This window comes from Malurus melanocephalus, unplaced genomic scaffold, assembly GCF_030028575.1.
Source record: "Malurus melanocephalus ecotype Western Australia unplaced genomic scaffold, MMel_1.1 scaffold_327, whole genome shotgun sequence".
NCBI lineage: Eukaryota > Metazoa > Chordata > Aves > Passeriformes > Maluridae > Malurus > Malurus melanocephalus.
Window position 1 is genome coordinate 408,693 of NW_026623559.1, and position 20,517 is coordinate 429,209.

At 38.6% G+C, this 20,517-nt stretch overlaps 1 protein-coding gene across 3 annotated transcripts in view; it reads right to left on the minus strand.

The window, feature by feature from the left end:
• Positions 1–19,978, minus strand: part of HERC4 (HECT and RLD domain containing E3 ubiquitin protein ligase 4) — a 28,421-nt gene extending 8,443 nt beyond the window's left edge. The window contains exons 1-17 of one of the 3 annotated variants that reach the window (XM_057377819.1): positions 19,860–19,978; positions 18,317–18,606; positions 15,413–15,572; positions 14,242–14,318; positions 12,001–12,222; positions 10,383–10,474; positions 9,064–9,194; positions 8,222–8,382; positions 7,780–7,856; positions 5,641–5,765; positions 5,083–5,142; positions 4,479–4,590; positions 3,958–4,147; positions 2,815–2,987; positions 1,726–1,842; positions 738–761; positions 119–217 (exon numbers count right to left, since the gene is read on the minus strand). In XM_057377819.1, coding sequence (XP_057233802.1) covers positions 119–217; positions 738–761; positions 1,726–1,842; positions 2,815–2,987; positions 3,958–4,147; positions 4,479–4,590; positions 5,083–5,142; positions 5,641–5,765; positions 7,780–7,856; positions 8,222–8,382; positions 9,064–9,194; positions 10,383–10,474; positions 12,001–12,222; positions 14,242–14,318; positions 15,413–15,572; positions 18,317–18,542 — 2,046 coding nt within the window. In that variant the 5' untranslated portion in view covers positions 18,543–18,606; positions 19,860–19,978. Of the gene's footprint in view, positions 1–118; positions 218–737; positions 762–1,725; positions 1,843–2,814; positions 2,988–3,957; positions 4,148–4,478; positions 4,591–5,082; positions 5,143–5,640; positions 5,766–7,779; positions 7,857–8,221; positions 8,383–9,063; positions 9,195–10,382; positions 10,475–12,000; positions 12,223–14,241; positions 14,319–15,412; positions 15,573–18,316; positions 18,607–19,809 lie in introns of all 3 variants that reach the window. The other 2 variants (XM_057377818.1, XM_057377820.1) reach the window with 2 other exon arrangements.
• Positions 19,979–20,517: the final 539 nt, after the last annotated feature.

Consider the following 20,517-nt stretch of genomic DNA (forward strand, 5'->3'; position numbering starts at 1 on the left):
CAACCAGCCAAACCAAAACACCAACAGAAACCTCCCAAAATCCCCAACTCAGGAAAAAAAATCATTAAAAACTGTAAGTAACATTAAAAACTGTAACATTAAAAAACGAGACTCTTACCTGCATTTGTATGATTGCATCTGTTTGCAAGAGAGTTGTCTTTGCCTGGGCATCAAATACAAATGGGTATGTGCAAATGATAACAGGAATCTCTGTTAACTGGAATGAAAAGAACCACATCATAGCTCAGCTTCTTGAAAAGCCACAAATGCAGTTAAAAAAGCCTTTGCAATAGCACTTATTTAATACAGCTATTTTATTGGAAGGAGAATTCAATGTTGACTTATTATCACTGCAGGACCAAAGCATCTTAGGAACATTAACTTGATTTTTAATTGTTTAGTGCCTCAGCCAAAAAACAACAAAAAAAATTTAACAAAATCCAATCAAGCCAAACCAAATCAAGCCAGACACAAACAACACTCTCACTTAGCACATTTTAATTTCAGAACTGTTATTGCAGCTAGTGGTTATAAAAGGAGCCCTTTTTTCCAACTGCTGCTCCACATTTACAATACAGACAATCACATATTTTTGCACCACAAGGATTTTTTTTAAGATTACAGCCATAGCTAACTTAAAGCTTTACACCCAATAGAACACAGCAGACAATCTTTGACATTCACATTTCTGATTTCCTTACATTCTGCAAAAGAAATCAGATTGCAACCAATCTTACCTCAGTTAATCCATGGTTGACATCCTATGACAGCATTTGCACATAGGTAGCAACAATTAAGATGAAAAATCAGCATTAGTGTCTGCATTAATTATTCATCTCTGATGTAGAATTTTTAAAATATTTCTTTACTGCTTCCCCCCAAGAGAAGGTTTATTGAGAGATATTAACCATAAACATTCTCATTCATCTATTAAATACAAGCTTGACTTTCAACACCCTGTTTATCAGTCTTTATAAACAGGGCCATTAAAATATCATGTTTGCTTGGATGCAAAAAACCTAAACATTTCAAATGTTTACTTCCACAAATTAATTAATGACATCTGCTGGTAATGTTGCACAAAAATAAAATATGGGTGGCTAGAGAAAACTTATTAACTTACTCAATATTCTTTCACAGCTTAAGTCAAGTAACTGTGGCATAAACCTACCTAACTCACTAATTCTCTGCACAGTCATTAATTTACTCCCACTTATCACTCCTCTGTTTACAGATCCAGCAATTAATTATCTCACTTGTGGTTGCTATACTCAAGAGTAGCAAACTACATTCCTTATCTGCCCCTGCTCCTTCCTCCTGGCTTTCCTGACTAATTATCCAAGCCAGCTGCAGCTTTCTCATTGCATGGACCTGTCTGTTATAGCAATTCAGATTATTCTGGATGTTTTCCTAGCAGGGATTATTACATTCCTAACTTTTTGGACATAGCAAGTCTCCAGTGACAGCGTTTTAAATCACTTTTTAATTGACAGATTCAAATATTGAGCAGGGTCAGTTCTAAGAACATCCTAGAACAATCACACCTTCCTAACAAGGAATGCCTGACATGAGTCTGTTCAGCATTGGTCATCTGTCAAGGTACTTTTATGAAAAAGAAGTGCCCCTATTTAGAGAATCTATTGATTTCTTTAAAGGGATAAAGCAAATGCAAAATATGGAAGGAAAACACCCACAAAAACCCAAATAAAAATCAACACAACTTACCATTCCCAACACCTGCTGCTGGAACCAGTTCGCATAGTCATTTCTGATATCTATCAAATCTTGTATCTCATGAATGTAAAATCTGTCATACTGTATAACTTGTCCTCTTTCATTTACCTAAAGAAGTGCAATTTATTTTTTTTATTAGCTTTCAAAGGGATAYTTTCCATGTTTGTCAAGCATTTGATAGGTCAGCCACAGATACCCAGCTACAAAAAAAATTCTAGAAAAACAACAGTGCCTACAAGAAAGCAAAAAACAACGTTAAAGACATGGATACATGGATTATTCAAAATCCCATCAAAGATTCAAGGAAAATACAATTAACTGTGCAYACAGTATTGCATAACAGTGCTGCCACTTTGAAACAGCATATGATCTCCCAGGAACAGTGATAATACACATATTCATGTATACAGTGGAATAAATACTTGTTCCTGCATTTGCACAAGTGTAAGAACTATGATTCAAGAATTCTAGTCTTACTGAAAGCATGAGCACTATTACCTGTAAGCAGAGGAACTGTTTCCACTTAAAAACATCAAGCTTAAAAAAAACCAGAGATGTGGAAAAACAACTTCATACAGAGGCTTGTTTCTGCAGGATAATTTGAATCCAGAAGCATCCACYTTCTCCTAATACACATTTCTTTTCCCAAGGACTGCTAAGCATTGCTAACTGTCAAAGCAGCAAGGTRATTATAAAGATTCTGCCTTTATAACCAGATAATCTAAACCTACTTTTCACAAAAACCTCCCACACTCCCCCTCCAAACCACCAGATACTTAATCCATGAAATACCCCAGATCTGCCACCTCATTTTCCCTCTCACTTTAGTCCACACCCCCACAGATACAAATGCCTGGGTCACTCTATGTTCCAAAAAATAGTTAATTCCATCATCATGCCAGGTTGGAATCCAAAATCCCACTGATTCATAGGTTCAGAAGGAACAACTAYAGATATCTGTGAAATTGCAATTCTGATCTTTAAAACTCATCAGTAACTCAGCTTCTACCAAGCCCRGAGCACAGAGATGCTGACAAAGCCCAACAGCCAAAAAAGCCCTCAGAAATGCCAGAAACGTACCCTGTGCAGGATTTCCAGCACTCTGAAGGCTGTGTGTAGGAAATTGGTGAGGATTCTTCTGTCTGAAGGGGGAAGGCCCATCTTGCACAGCTTCAAAAGGTGCACTACGACATCTTTGTAGAGTTCCACTATCTTGAGGAACAAGGGAGGTTCAAGTAGAGACCACCAATTTTCTGTCAACACACAAATTCAGTACTTGCCACTGCAACACTTAGGTTGTTATCCTTTTAACTAAGAAATATATTTGGCTAGGAAACATAATCATCACTTATAAAAACTCTGAAAAACAAGTTTTAACACAACAAATGCTCTATTGTTACACATCAAATCTTTAAGTCTCTTGCAGTCTGTTCATCCAGACTAAATGACAGTATCACAAAGTAACATTTGACAAAACAGATGGCTCAAAACTTGAATCCTTAAGCAAACAATCGTGAGAGCAATGGAAAATGACAGAAAAYGATCTAGAGTTCAAAAAAATTACAAGTTTGCTTTTCTTAAAGCTCTTTACTCCCACCAAAAATTACTGAAAAAACACAAGACAGGGTACAAGGCAAAACGTAACTGCAGAAGACAAAATTATCCTCTCAAAAAAGAGACCAAGTAAAAGCGAAATATTCTGAAAACTCAATTCTTTAAGCTGAATTTCTGCTGACAGGAGTCAGCTACTCTCAGCTGCTTATTTGAAGACCCCATCTTGGCAGCAGTGAGAAAAGATCAACTGCCTCAGAAGCTCAGAACAGGTGCTGCACTCACAACCAAGACAATTTAACATCTGCTCTGCAACACTTCTTTCAATTGCTCATTGCTTGTTAGCTGTCTGACCACATCATTTCCACTTTAAAGTGCAAAGGCACATATCAGTTACACTGAACCACACGGTTTAATTCCTCCCCAATGGAATCAATCCAAAAACCACAAAAGCAGATGAATTCACAGGGATGGCCTGTTAACTCACCCTGAAGCAACAGAATAAGTGTTTTCTTACAGCAAGCAATGTTAAGCCTTAACTTTCTCACCGGGGAATTTACAGAACTCTAAATACACAGCAGGTGCTGCCAAGACCAGGTCTTCACTGATGGAATTTCTGAGCATTTTTACCTGGAGATCTCTAGTTTTAAGAGTAAAAATCCAGWTTCTTACCAAGAACTTTCAGAGGAGCTTTTTCTAGGTTCAGAATAGCTGCTCCAAAAGGAATAGCTAACGTTGTGTAATTGTTTTCATCACTCATCAGTGGGCACTCTGGTAGAGTGAGATACAGTCTCAAAGCTTCAACATCTGGTAAGGAGCTGGTCAATTTGGGAATAAGGTTTTTTTCCAAACTAGCTGCCACCTACAGCACATCAGAAAATTCTGCTTATTTTAATGCAATTGAGATTTTAAACAAATGCCCATATATATGAAAACTGATCTAGAAAACAGTAATTAAGAGCTTCAGTTAAGACTATTACACATTTAGAAAAGGACAGTATGGTGAATATTAAAATACAATATGCTGATGTGTTACCTAATTGCCACAACAAAATACAGTTTCACACATTTGTAGCAGATACAWTACTGAGTAAAGAAATCTATATAGGGTTGGACCAAGCATAACATAGTATTTCTGAAGAGCTGTAACACAGAAAGAAATTCCTAACACAAGGCAAACATGCAGCACAAACCTGCTGTGATATGTGAGCATGCTCAGGCTGTATGAGTTTGTGAAACAGTAGTCTAGCAGCATTCATATCAACCCCTGAGAATCTAGCGCTGGTTTTGTAATGATCATCATTACTGCAGGAAGARAAAAAATACAGAAAGACTGAATCCTGTATTGTCAGCAACTCAAGATTTTTCCTCCTTGAATTTCAGACCTACTGACTAACAACTGAAAACATATCAGGCTTCCAATTTTTATATGACCTTAGAAACAACTAGGAAAAGAAAAATCTCCTCTAACTAGGGGAGAATCATGTAAAAACACTGAGATCTAAAAGAGCCCATGCAACATATTCTCCTTGAGTGATAAGCAGCCTGTGGCTGACAAAKGTAATGAGCTTTGCTGGCTTACACAGCAGCAGCCAAGACAGGCAGGAGCCATTCTGTGCTGGGGCAGCTGCCAACACAMAGGGCAGGAAAGGAGCASAAGTTCAAACTGGGGCTGTCAGAGYACCAGTGAGACAAGGAAACCCTGGGAAGGTGCTCCAGCTAACTCAAGGGACCCCAGGAAGGCAGCCACCCCCAAAGGTGTCCACAGGAACACTTGTTTAAAACCTGCCCACTCACCTCAATGCTAAAAAGCTCCCGTTCAGGCACCCGGCTGAGGAGAACGTTCCATCAATCTCACTGAAATTGGTCACAKGAAATGTTACATTTGGTTTTCCTTTTACAAATTAGCATTTGCAAYAAAATCCCTAATAAATGACAGTGTACAAAGGATGGGACTCTGACTCAAATGTGACTAAACAACATTAGATAAAACCTCCATTCAAGACTCAATGCCTAAGACAGCTCAAATCATAGCCAGTCTTGCAATTTAATTGCTTTGCATCCTCTTTTAGTAAAACAGAAGCAATAATCTGAGTTGTACTCATATCCCTTTACATGTATTGCTATTTTTCAATGTGCAATTAGACACTTAATTTAACCTTGTATAGTCATCTAAACTGGAGCAGAGGAGTCTCAAAGATCTAAACTACTCAACAAGCATGACAACGCAAGCACAGCAAGAGCTCTGCACGTCAAAAAATCAGYAATTAAAAATAGCTCTGCTATGTCYGCCCAAAGCCCCATTAATGCTCAATTCAGAAGCAGAATTMCCAAAGACATCTTTCCATCACTTACTTAGCTATCTCTACAGGAAGTCTTCCAGATGGGAAACTCAGCAATCTTTGAATAAACGTTTCATTCACGGTCCAGATCTGCTTCAAAAGGTCAGGATACCTAAAATCATCTGGCAGCACCATGTTCTAAATAAATTTTAAAGGAAGTGTAAAGAATCAGGCATACAAAATTGATTTCCAGAACAATCAGCCCTCTGGTTGAGCTCTCTTCAGTGACAATTTGCCCACCCAGACTATTGCTGTGAAATGCTCTAACAGTTGTGCATTCACTATGACAGCAGAGCATACACTCAATTCATCTCAATTAATGTTAATTCACACACCTTGCTCAATGGCAAACTCCTTAATCACTACTTGTCTCTGTGATGAACACTAACCAAGCTTTAGATGTGAGCAGCAAGCAGGTCTCCAGCCAATCTGAGCCATTTTGCTCATTGCCAAGCTGGGAGCACACAAAAAAGGAGCCATTCTGTTTTTTAGACAGATGTTCTTCTACCCCACTTCCATCAGGCTCCTCTGAGAATGAATCACGCTTCTGTGAACATGCACTGCATCATCAGAGGAGCTGCATTTCMAAGTGCTGCTCATGGAAAATGAATTCCACTAAGAGTTGTAATAGTAAAGAGGAGGAGAACCAAGATCATTGTTTTGAATAGGAGCACTGGTTCAAAAAGAGATGGCAAATAGCACCAAAAATAAGATTAAACTAGTAAGAGAAAACAAATTCCTCCTGAGGGTGCCATCTGACAACACAGTTGACTCAGTATAACAATGAGTATCTGCTGCCAAWAATCAGCATTTCTGATCCCATCCTATGGCATCAGGATGAGGAACCCTTTTGCCATTTCCTTTGTGTCCAGCCAAAGGAAACAACTCAAGGAACTGAGYTGTCCAAAAACTGACTTGAGAAAACAGATTTTGGCTGGGCCYCCTTAAATGGCAGGGACACACAATTCCCAGGGGTACAGCACACACAGAACTTGGGAAGAATTCAATACAAATTACCAAACTAAAGAGTACTAAAAGGGATACTTTTGCAGCATCGAAGTTCATCTATTGCTAATAYTTTTTGCACAGAACATGCCACAGTAACTGCATTCATAGCCTCCAGTTCACCTCAATTAGACAGAAACTACTTCAGTAATTACGAAAATTGCACTTCAGAAAGTTTTTAAGGAAGTTTTAATAGACAAGTTTTGACCCCATATTGTAAGTGATTTTCCAGTCCACACCTGCTAAGCAAGTTTCTCTCAAATACAGCAATGGTTAAAACTCTATCAGAATTTAAAAAAAAACAAAACAAAAGAACCACAACAAAACAATCCTAAAAAAACTGCTTCTCTTGTACATCCAGAAGAGGCTTTGAGCACAAAGCACTGCTGCAAAATCTGACCTGTACCCACTTTTTCTTGACAAACATGTTTCCYCACTAAAATCCATTTTCCATTGTCTCCAAAATTAGTTTTCACCTCACATACTCAACTCTGGATGCCTCATTAATCCCCATGGTCTAATATCTGCTGAGCTGTACTGGAAACAATCCCATGGATCTTCATCTAGTTTTTATCTCCCAACTCACCCTCCAACGGCATTTCCTTTCCATCACACTTCCACATTGCCATTTTCATTGTCAAGTCCTTCTAGACATTTTATGTATTAGAATTGAAATGATCAATTCTTCTTATTTTAAAACTTAAGCTTTAAGAGTAGCATAAACCTGTGACGTGTAATTTTTAGCAAAGAGCTCTGTTTTTTTCCTTGCCACTGTGGTATGTTAAAATGGCTACAGAGCAGAAGATACCAAAGCTGCTGTCAGGAGCTATGAGGAGGATTGGGCCAGGAGTGAAGAGATCAAATATTCCATCAATTTTTCCCACATGACATGAAAAGAAGTGCATTCATCCAACAAGAAAACACCTTATGCCAAGTTTTAAGAGCTTCCTGATAGCTAACACTCACTAACTGGATCCAAGTCCTCCAATTGCTACCATGACTTAGTGCCTTTTGCTTYCACATCGCTCCAACAAACTTTACAATACAATCACATGCACCTTCAATACCAAAATCTTTTAAAATACATCATAAAAACTAAAACTCAACTTTGACAAGCTTTGGAACCAAATAATACTTAATTTGTTACCTGTGGACAAAAGTAGTGTGCAAAACTTTGGTCCCCACCAGAGAAAATTCTCTTTACACAGTAGCACTCCTCACTGCCTGCAATAGCAATAAAAAATAGGCCACTGTGAAATTGGAAAATGATTAAGAAGCTGCAATCAACACTCAGTTACAAAAAGGTTCCCTTGTTCCAGAACCTCACTGATACAACAKTTAACACCATCTCTCCCTGAGCTAAGTTTTAGCTCTAGTGCTTACCAGAGGACTTAACCGGGCAGCACAGGCACATAAACCCTACAGCAGAACACAGAGCACAGCGGAATCAAACTGCTTGCCAAAGTGACTATAGGCCTTATTTAGTTTAAATCTCAAGCATTTCTATATTTCATATATTTATATTTCATATATTAAGACATTATAAAGCAACCAGTAACCAAGAAATAAATACAGCAGATGTTGCTTACCTGAGGTCGTTGGGCACTGAGTACTATAGGGAATCCAGTTTCCTTTCACTGTGAAGGGACTTTTCCTGTTACTGGTGGTCCCTGTACCTAATTGCCCATTACCTCCGAGTCCAAAGGAATAAATTCTTCCAGAAGAAGGGACGAATGCAGTGGTGTGCTGCCTAGGGCAAACAGAATTCAGTAACACAAACCTAAGCATTCCAACATGCTTTGTGCAGGCCTGGCTAGGAACTGTGGCAAACAGGATGTTAAAGGTTCTGCCACATCCACCACCCCACTTTAGCACTGGCAGTGCACTGCCACTGGCAATATTCCATTTAGACTCTGACAGGCAGTCCCACATTTTTATGGAGAGGTTCCCAGAATGGAGCTGCCGGTGCTTAGCCCCTGTCTGACCTCTGGAGCATATCAGAAATTAATGKCTGGAGATTGCCTGCATCTCCTTTCCCCTCCCATCCTGCTCAGTTCTAGATGCCCCTCTCCTATCTATTACAGGCCTGTGAAGAACCAGTTGTGAATTTGTGTAAATGATTTTGTACTTCCCCAAACACACTTGTTCTTCAACTGGAAATGAAGTGACAGCAACAAACACCTTCACACTATTGTTCACAAAGCCAGTTTAAAAAAATCAGAGCCTCTCAGACACACAACTTCCTTTATTTCTTCTACAAATGCTTTTAGAAACCCAAAAACATCACTAAGTATCTTTTATTAGGGGTCATCTTGCYTTCCCTGACCACAAAGGGTAAGAAAACTCCCACTTCATATTGCAATAAATATGGAGTTTGATACAAAACAAGTTATCTGTAAGATTCATGGTGTTAGCACAGAATAGACCTTACCTGCCACAGGTGATCTGCGTGACAACACTTCCCATAAGCTCAAAAACTTTCCTTGGATTTATCTCATGGCTGGTAGAGTTATGACCCAACTGACCATAGCCTCCAGCTCCAAATGTAAAAACCCCACCTTCCTAAACAAATGAATTGTTTCCATTAAAATGACAGTATAGCTCATAACAAGACACTTCACAGAAACAGTTTAACAAATCTCTTTGTCTGATCATTTTGACACTGCAGGGAAAGGACCAAAAATACATAGGGCACAACAGGGTCCTGAGACATGGAAGAGTCACAAGTTAACTGGAGTTATGAAAATGTGGCCCAGCTATTAAATATAACCACACTTGTGTTAAATCACATTCATCTGATTTCCTTATTATACAACACTGCTGCCATTAACTTGTGTCATTAATAGATACTAATCCTCATCCTTCCTTTTTCAGTTTTCTTGATGAACTTCAGCAGTATACAAAACCACACTATTAAAAAGAATACTTTGGCTTTGAAACTCTGAATACAAATTTTAAAGGCATTAGCAAACAGCGAGCTGCCCTACTCAGCAGATGATACAGAGCATGACTGAAATAGCCTCATTATCTGAAGGTGTAAGAAATCAAAAAATTTCAACACTGTTGTTAGACAAGTAATTTTTTTACATATTCTTGATTAATTTATTAATTCAAGAAATTAACCAAAAACTTAAATTTTTAAACCATAAACGTTTTCAACAGTTATACAACTTATCTTACAGATAAGTTTCTATTTTCAAATGCTTTGAACTTGTAAATATGCTTCTTTCCATTCTATTCTGCATCAGCCTGGCCTAAGCTGGAAATCATCACTAAAATAGCAGCAACCACTGAGAAAACCTGAYAGCCTCGGGCACTGAGTCAGGATAGAAAACAGTGATGGTTTTTCTGAACTTCAGGACTTGAAGAATGCTCACACATATACACAGTATTGCCTCCAAAAAGGGAATCAGCCCCCTGGCTCTGCAATGGAGCCACACACCTGGGTGACAATCTGTACAGACATTTACAGTACATTCACTATCTCAGCCGAGCCCATCAGCTGGAAAGCAAGTTTGAAGATAACTTCCATGCATGAAAAACGAAAATAATCATTGAGAATGCAAGATTTCTTGTGTTTGGCATGTTTTTTGAAATATTTAGCCATTCTTCCAATCTTTTCTCAACTTAATCCCATAAACTTAGAAAAAAATTTATTCAGATTTTAGTTTATTATTTCCTGTTCAGGTAGCATCTTCTCTAGAAAACATCAAAAAAATTTGAGTATAAACATATCTTAAAGGACTGTACCTTTGTAAGGGCAGCAGTATGATCTTCTCCACAACATATATGAACAACCTTCTGACTTCTCAGGGACTTCAGCAATGTAGGAACATACCTGTCTGAAAGGTTTATTAAAAAAGGTCACTTATTTTGAAAAGAAAAATCAAAACCCAATTAGTTTTGTTCATTTATTTTAATTCAATTCTAGTCAAACAAGAACTTTAAATCTGTTAGTACAAATKTATGTAGTTTGTGATCTAAAATTCACAATAGTCACTTATGACTGAGTTTACGGATTTTGGAGATGGAAGTGTTACTACAGAAAAAAACAAAGACTACTACACTGAAAACTTTGTAGCCTGTGGTTCTCACTTTCACTAGCACAGGCTCATATGTCAATATATAGATCATTCAATATGGAACAGTACATCAGACCTGGCATTGGCCATGAGGGAAAAAAAAAAATCATTGTTTTGATTTGTTTATGTGCTTCATGTTTTTAAAACGTTCCTGTGAGTTGCTATCAGCTGGCATTCTTTGGAAAGTGTATTTATACACCAAGTTTAATATTAATTGCAAAACAAGATGGAGCACTGAACTAATAGGAAGCAAAACTAACTTCCCTCCATCACTAGAACAATTCAACTTAGTCAACTTTGCACAAAGGCAATTTTTGTAAATGTTAATGCTAATGCCTTCAAACCTGTCAGGCATGCTAACATGTCTGCAAGAAACCCTATCAAGACATCAAAAAGGGATTTTACTGAGAAGTGATGCCACATAAAAACCTTACATTACACACATTTCAAAGAATATGCAGAAGCAACTTAAGTCTCTCAGGATTTCTGGAAAATAATTGTAATTTTCTCATTAYAGGGATGTGACAAGTTTAAGGGCATTCAGATGCAGATTTTATTTACAACATATTTTTCCTATTTTAAATGGTGTTGACAGCAATGAACCAGTAAGAAAATCTGAACTCATGAAACCATCCACTGATTACCCATTACTAAACTGAATTACAGGACCCTGACAGCAAACACCCCCATCCTGGAGCCCTGTCAGCAGTGTGCATGGAACACAATACAACTAACAAAGAAACATTTTTTGTCTAACTTAACCACCTGCTAAAAATCACTGAGTGTCATCACCCTAGCAGAGGAAATTTTGGAAATGGTTAGCAAAAATTGTCAATGATTATCCAAAGTGGCCTGAGAAAGGAATGTAAGAGTAAATGGCAGTAAAAAATGAAGATGGCTTCAATGAGACTCCTAAGGACAAACAATTAGTTTTGACAGATTACTGCTTTTGCCAAGCAATTTCATCCACATAAAATTCAGTTCCAATGGGAACTACTGCACAGTACTTTAATGCAATCCCATTAAGTCACAGGAAGATACAGAACAGGGAAAGAAAACAAGTCAAGCAGGCAAGAATTTCAACACAACACTCAGAACTCTCCCACCAAAAGAGCTGAGCAAAACCCCTCTGTGTGCTTTTGGTGCAATCTCACGTGGCCCTGGCACTGTCTGACAACACTGAACAATGGTTTGCTCTGTCTGCACCTCCCCAGGAACACTGCTGTCTTCAGATTCCCCACCCAAAACCTCCAGCACAGCACTCTACTGAAGCAATATTTACTTACCATTATCATCATTAAGACCCAGCTGCCCAAATTTGTTGCGTCCCCATCCAAAGATGGCTCCAGAAAGGGTTAATACAAAACTATGAGCTCCTCCTGCTGCRATYTGTGCAAAAGGGATTCCCAGCAGAGATTTGATCACTTGTGGTGAGGTTTGTTTGTTATAYTCATAACCTAAGCCCAGCTGGCCATATTTGTTTTGTCCCCAGGAAAACACTTCACTTCCTGTTTGAAGGAAAAAAATAAACAAGCAAGAAATACAATTAATATAGTTTAATAATACAATGTTTATCCGCTGTAAGAAAAGATGAAATTTAGACCATTTCTCTTCAAATATTTTTGAGCTTGAAAATGCATACAAATTACTGACTTCTGAGGCTAAGCATTCTACTGTCATTTGCAGGCATTCAACTCAAACATTTAATCAGATTGGAAGTATTTAAATTGCATTCAAACCTCTCAAAACTGCTCTTATCATTCCTGTTTCAACAGTGCTATACCAGATGAGTTTGGTTATTACAAAGCAAGACACTGCTCCATTGGAAATTCCACTGCTGCATAGATGTTTATGCAGAGATCTGCCAAAGTTGCACCTTGGATATASAAAATTTTCCRATTTCCAATCAAAAGCCTCATCAAAGCTTTTCTAAGGTAAGATACTTAATTTTCACACACAATTCAAGAGACATAYATTTTAAAAYGCACTCTCCATTATATGATCAATARAGCACGAGGTCTGTAATGYCATTCAATRCCTTATAAAGAAGAAAACATTTTGAAGAATGACAATCAAAACCTATTTGTTTTATTTTGGAAGCAGTCTTAACATATTCTCTTGAACAACCAGTGTTTTGCCAAGGTATTTATGATCCTAAARATTAACACCCAATCACAAAATACTTCACTTTTGCTGACGTGATACATTTTCAAGAGCAATGCTGCCTTCAAAATGCTTCCTGTCTCTCACATCTCCACATTTCCAGYAAGTTTTATCAGGATGGGAAAACAATGAAACTCATCCCCTGGAATACAGGTTTCTCAGATTTTATTTATTTATTTATTTTAACAATTAAACCCAAAAAACTGTTCCACATCAAGAACAGAAATAGAGCCGCAAATCCATGAACTGGCAATCAAAYAGTGATGCTGTACTTGAAGTCTGTAACTGTTTAAAATACTGAGTGCATTTTAAAACACAAACTCCTAGGACATTTTTGCCGCTTTGACAAACAGAACACTTTACACAACTGCTACTGCCACACTCTACTGCTGATCTTAACTCAGGCAAAGGGTTATTTGTAAACCTCAACCTGCCTGCCCTGAAAACAAAGGCATTTCTTTGGTTATAATGATAAATACACCTAATACATAATGGCACAGAAAACATTCAATATGAGGCCACTGAGAGTCACATCCAGAATTCAGACACATACATTCAGTATTAACTACTGTATTTAAAGAAAAAATAAATCATTCAGCATGCAATGAACAGCTGCCTCCTCACAATTGTTTGGTTCATATTTTAAATCCACATTGTTAGAAACACAGATAAACTACAATCTTTCTGGAATTCTGGTTTTGAGTTGCAGTTTCCATCAACCCTTCCCAGCAGCCCCTTCTTCCAAGCAGAAGTTTTGGCCACAACTCTCCTATCTCACAATGAGACAAGCAAAGAGCAAATTTAACTTCATGGTTACTTCTGGAGAGCAGAAATCTGAACATAGATGTTTAAACTTCAAAAATATTTATTTTTGGAATTGGGTATTAATGTGACATGGCATTTTAACTATGGAAGCACCAAAAAACAGAGGGTTTGCCATGGTAGAGAAGACAAGCAAGTCACTCCTACATGTCTCAGTCCAGGTTCCAGGTTAAAGGAGACCAGGGACAGAACAARGATGAAAAAAATGTGGGACCAAGAAAAGTAAACAAAATTATAAGGAAGTTACACGAAAACCAGATGATAAAATACAAAAGAACAGCACCTCACCTCCCCCTGAAGAAATAAAAGAACAGCCCACCATCTGTTTGTGCATTTGTTTTTTAAATTCAAGCTTCCATCATGAAATTACACTGCCCTACCTGCCTGAAATCCCATCTGTGCTAAGTGGTAGCATTATTATATATATATAATATATAATATGTTTTATAAACACATTGCCTTAAAAAAAATAAAATAAATGATGAAAACTTCTGACTTCCCTGGTAAGAAATTACACAAAACTTCAGAAGAATTTGGCTTACCTTTCGAGAGTGCTAGGGAGTGATAATAACCACAAGCAACTTGAACAATTTGGATCTCTGATAAGCTTTTAATATTTCTATTGGGGTAAGAAAACAGAGAAAAAAATTAAGCTACTGGTTCATGGTATGAAATAAAAGGTAATATACAAAATGCAAATCTTTCTCACTGAAGTATATTAAACATCCTAACTTTAATTAGAGGTTATGTAGTAAAATCTGAAGTCAAAACTGCTTCTTTTTTAACATGTTTAATGTCAGGTTCTGTCTTATTTTCAAACTGATAAAGTCTAAAAGTTAATAATAAAGAATTAGGGAAGGTCATGTTCTAGGAAGGAGATCTCACAGCTGAATGCAGGAATGAATACAGAAATTCAAGAAGAAACTGATTGTTACTTTAGCTTCCAGTTTCCAAAACTTCAGCTTACAGAGCTAGTAAATATTGCACAATATTATAAAAAAGTTGCAAATACACCCACATGYGCATTAAAACTAATACGCTTTCAACTTTGGATGAGGAAAAAACACATTTCTAAAGGGCCTGTGGGTTTTAAATTAGGTGGAGAAATAACATCTTGAACATTATAGTCATGAATTACTGAGGTTCCAAGGAACTGTTACTTTTGTGTGTGGACTTGACGTAGCTGGGATTCTGAAAACAAGTAACCCTGGCCAGCATTAATATTTTTAACTAGGAAGTATATTACTGGATCACAGCTGAAAAGTTTTAGGGTGGAAAATGAAGTGCAAAGATCAGACAGCAAATGAACCTTCTTCCAATCGAGAGTTTAACACTCTCTACTTTCTCTTAAATGGCAGTTATCACCCCCATTTATATTCTTAAAATACCCATCTTACTTTTCCAACATCAGCCTCATTCTTAATAGAGGACCATTAAAAAAACAAGAAACAAAAACATCCCAAAAAGCAACAACCCAAATCAAGYACACCCATAAGACAGTTGTCACATAAGATGGCTTTCTGAGAAAGGAAATTGTCCACGTACAACATGCAAGTGTCACAGCTAATACWCTATATTAATGTGGTTTTAACTGTAACAGCAGAATAGCTTCACCAATGTTATTTAAGCACATTATATGAAAAAAAAAAAAAAAAAAAAAAAAAAAAAAAACCAGAAAACCAAACAAACAACTTATTATGTACTATTTTTAACCTGGGCACTCTGATGCATTCCTCTGTTCCTGGCAAGCCAAGCTGTCCATCAGTAGCCAGACCCCAAGCATATACCTGACCCTTGTCATTTAATGCAAGAGTGTGGGCTTCTCCACATGATACAGCTACAATATTTTGGGCATCCAGTGCACCAACATGCTCTAAAAAAAATAAAATAAAATCAGTTGTTAAAACCTACTCACAGGCTAAGGTTGTTCCAAAACATTTTACACACAGTACTAAGATACCAACTGAAGTGACATTGTGACATACAATTAAGCCTGTAAGTTCTACTGAAACACATTCTAGGAGAAATAACTTAAATTTTACACCCCAAAGTAACAAAATATTGACTGTTTCTGGAGCAATATCCAGAAGYGCACAAAAACTGCAGCTTGAGCGTAATGGTTCCTTCTAATCTTGCCATCTGAAAATGAGTGCAGAAACCCAATTAACAGWAAGGTCAAATAGATTATTGTCAAATGACTACACGTGTAGACATTATGTAAACATTGTAAACATTCCACCATTATGTAAACATTCCACCACAGCAAATTAAATTCACCTATTCATTATTAAGAAAAGGCCTGCAAAACAAGGCAGGGTGAATTACGGACTAAAGCTACTGATTTTGCAATGAGCTACACAATGTCCTCTTTATAATGCAAAATACTGTAGAAACAGATCCTAAAGAGTAAATTTTCTAGATATACAGTGCATGCTTCTGAAAAGCACACACTAAAATATCTGATTTTTTTCCAGTAGCCTGCACCAATGCATTCGGAAACACTCAAAGTTTGGCTCTGGGCTTATGATTTGTGATCAGAGGTCTAACATTTCCCTTTCAGCAATAAGTGGAGAAGTATCATCAGAGCCTGTGATTAGGGCTGGAATTTTTATAGTCCCCTTCAATAAAGAACTACTCAGACATTTTACTCCCAGTTTTCACACAGGAATTCAATTCCAGTCTAAGAATGGCACAGCAGTGGAAAAGCCTGTGTATCATCAATGTAATGGGCATGCTAACACAGCCTAGCACTGCTCAAATCAACTTTAAAACAGTAACTAATGTTATCAGCAGCATGACAGCCACTCAGCTTCCAAAATAAACCAACACTGGCAGCAGATCAAGCTCTTTTCATGACATCCAGCTGGTCTGACTGAAGAGGTTACCACACCAATTCACCCATCAGAGCCTCCCACAGCTCTGCCAATGTGAGAGAGGTCAGGGAAGCACTCTSCAGTCAAGGCACCAGCACACAGATTAGCTCAGGCAATCTTGCCCAGCTGCTGAACCAGCCAGCCTGACTCTGCCTAATATGGATTAAGGAGCATTCACACAGTCCCTATGGCAAGAGAGCTCCAGGAGGAGGAAAGAGGAAAGGCAGTGGGGACACAGAGGTGGCAAAGACACAGAGTCAGCAACAAAATTATCTTCAGTTAGCAGAAATACATTCAAAASAGAGCATCCACCCATCTGTAAAGATACCAAGCCTCTTTAGACTCTGCAAGTGAAGTTATTCCAGTGCTCTGACTTCATATTACAACAATCAGCAGTATTACCAATAACATCTAGGTGAAAGGAAAATTAGGGCAGACATTATGATCCTCATGTGTCTGAGCATGTTAAAAAAACAAGTTTATAGCAGGTCCATTACATATGAAAGGTCAAAAACTTGTAAGTTAGATAATTTTGCTGTAAYCTTTAGATTTAGAAGGCAATTAAACATAATTTTCAAAGTGGGCAGCAAGTAGTCAGAGTAAGTTTGACAAGCTGAGTTTCTATTTATGTTCATGACGCAGGTGTTTGCACAGGATTCAAGTTTATCATTTTTAATATCCACATACTGTTTCCCAATAGAAATCCATATTAGTTTAAAAAAGCTACATCTCAAAAAAAATTAATTGGCACCAAATCCAAAACTCTGAGTAAAGGAGAACTACTAAAACRCCACATGACACCTCATTTCCATTTGAAAAACCGGTGGCAAATATTGAGCCAAGCAGGTTGTAAAAGTGCCCTAGGAGTGATGAGAATATTCGGCAGCCCTTGGAGCTGCTTATGTTCTGCTGTAAGCAGTGTGAGCAGCACTGTTCCCTGGCTCTCAGCAGCACCAGCTATGACTCACATGCCAGCTCTGAAGGGAGCCCATGTGCACACTCCTCTGCAGTCCCTGCAAGATGTTTACCCACTTCTGCTCCAGAACTGCACTGAGGGAGGAGAAACACACACAGAACATAGGTGGGAATTAAAAAAAAGCCCAAAGAAGTGTTACACAGCATCTTTTGGGCTTTTCCAAATCCTCTCCCCGTAGCACTGCATGCGCTGATAAGTCTTTTATCAAAAGTTTTATTTTCAGTTCTTAAAAAACCAGAACATTGTTTTAATCAGACCTGCTCTACATCATATATTAAGACAACTAAAACCACACTGCATGTTTCTCAACTGTGATATGCCAAATGCTCATTTCCACCRTATTCCAACAGCCAAATCCATATATACAGTACAATGCTAATCCATCTATTGTAGCAGGTCAGCTCCCCTTGAGATTAACAAATCACCATCTCCCACAGCCTCAGGTAAAGCGATTCCACGGTAGAAAAAAAAAAAAATAGTGGCACTGTCCAGCTGCACAGCAGGCAAAAATATGTAGGGACTGCCATCTTTCACAGCTGGCTGTTTCCAACTGTCACTAGAACCGCTCCAAGCAAAGGAAGCTTGACAAGCAAAAAATATGTCCATTATTGGAAGAACTACTGTGCATGAATTCAGCACATTCATGGACACTGACAATCCTGGGTTTGATGCAGCACCACAAAACAAAATCCACACACACCACCACCACCACCACCACCACCACCACCACCACATGGAATCTCCACAATTTGTGAGTTCTAAACTTACCGGGTCTTTTCCTGGCTTTTTCATGCCCTAGTTGTCCTAGATCATTGCATCCACATGTATAAACAGCCCCATCATCCAGGACAAAAACAGTATGTCTCAGTCCACATCCTACATCTCTGACCCTTTTATTTAGGAAAAAGTCACTTTTTCTGGGTTCTAAAACAATCTCTTCATCGATTCCGCCCAATCCAAGCTGTCCAAAAGATGCATTGCCCCAGCACAACATGTTTACACTTCTTTTTATCAGAGATCTTCCAACTTCACTTTTCTAGAATATTCCTTCTGCGTAGCTGTTAAGAAAAAGGGAAAATGTGCATTTTTCAGTATTGTCCCCAACATTTACAATATTTTCTATACAGAATGTAATCCATGAGCTCATTCTCTATATACCAATGTATTAAAACCCTGAACTATTTTTAAGAGTGTGATTTGCTTTTTTGGACAGGATTTACATTATCTCTGCAGTAAAATGCTTTAGTTCCCATTTCAGATACAACTTTTAAGATGTGMAGGTCCCTGGTTTTTTAAAACTTGGGTTCAAAAACTTTAAAGCATTGTTCTTCATAAAACTTCCTTAATCCCTAATCCAAATTTATACAAATAGCAGTGGCAACCAATTCCAGCCAGTGGAAATGACCTCAAATATCTTCCAAGGAGTACAGGCTACTTTCTTTACTGGAGGAGTTGCATGAATCCAGCAAGTGCTGCGCATGGCCTCAAGATCATTCCCAAAACATCTGACTCATAGCCTGGAAAAAATTGGTCAGCTCTGATCAATCCAGTTATGCAATAAAAAGTACAATATGCTGTGTCAGTCCTTACATTTAAATAACTATGAGTCAACTGAACTCATAATTTAAAAGAAAATAAATAGCTGAAACTCAAGTCCCCAATCTTGCCCTGAAATCAACACCTGCTACCGCTTCAGTTACTCTGGAGTAACAGGAGGCCATGTATACCAACTCCCCCAAGAAAGCCCCTACCCCTGATCCCTAAATTACAATTCCCAGTATTTGTGCTGACAGACTGTGTACCTATCTGGAATGGACACAAAGCTACCCTTCTCTTTCATTTACAGTAGTACATATGAGGAAGAATTCACAAAGGTGTTTCCACTACTGCTTATACGACACTTCCATGACAGTAAGTTTCCCTGTATTTTCARAGAAATTTGAAAATCAATGTAATTCAATGTAAAGTTACTATAAATTTCCACCTGTGACCATTACTTAGAAGATGTTCTGCAGGTTCATAACATGTATAAACTATCTAAATTCCAAACTGCTCAAAGAAGCAAACCAACACTCAATATCTAAGCGTTACATACATCAAAGGGCAGAATTCTTGCCAGCACAACAGGGGATAAACTATTTTTCTCTGCAGGAGTCAAAATACAGTAAACARGACATTTATTTCTGTGACCTCATAAAATAACCCCAAAATCACCGAACCAAAACAGCAAAACAATTTATAATACATTGCATTCTGTTTACCTATCTCAGGACGTGAGGCATGATCAAATATCTCCCTAGCTATACCCTACCACATTCAGAAGGGCACATCGAAAGGAAAACGTCTTCAGTTAAGACATAGCTATGCAACACTCGTGTCACACATCAGTGGCAGTGACTGCAAGCTTCAACCTGCAACACAAGAAGTTAGAAAAGATGTATGATCATAGTTCTTCAAGATTTCTATAGTCAAGATTTATCTTCATCCCCAGCGCAGAAAAAAAATAAGAAAAGTTCTCCTTTCTATTGAAACATGGATGTATTTCCACGGAAGGCGAGGCCGTTTTGTTTTGKTTTTGTATCATTGAAGATTCAGTAGCCAAAGTTGTGTACTTTGATCTCAAATCACGGCACACTTTCACCTCTGCGTGTGGTCATGAGAGCCAACTCGCGCCGTCAGCTGCCGGGTAGTGCCGTGCGTGACGCGGGGAGCGGCCCGGGGCCGGCACGGCACACGGCGGGGGAAGCACCGCGCTGCCCGGGGAGCGCGGGGTGGCGGCCGGGAAGCGCCTGGACGCTTCGCGCAGCTTGTGGCCGCTGTCTGAGCAGCGACGCGCSCTCAGGCCGTGCCCCGTGAGGGGACCCCGCCCGCCCCGCCGCTCGCCGCGGTCCCGTGTTCCCTCCGCGGGGCTCGGCTCCCCGGGCCCGCCGCGCTGAGGTGCGGAGGGAGCGGCGGGCGCGGCCCGGCGG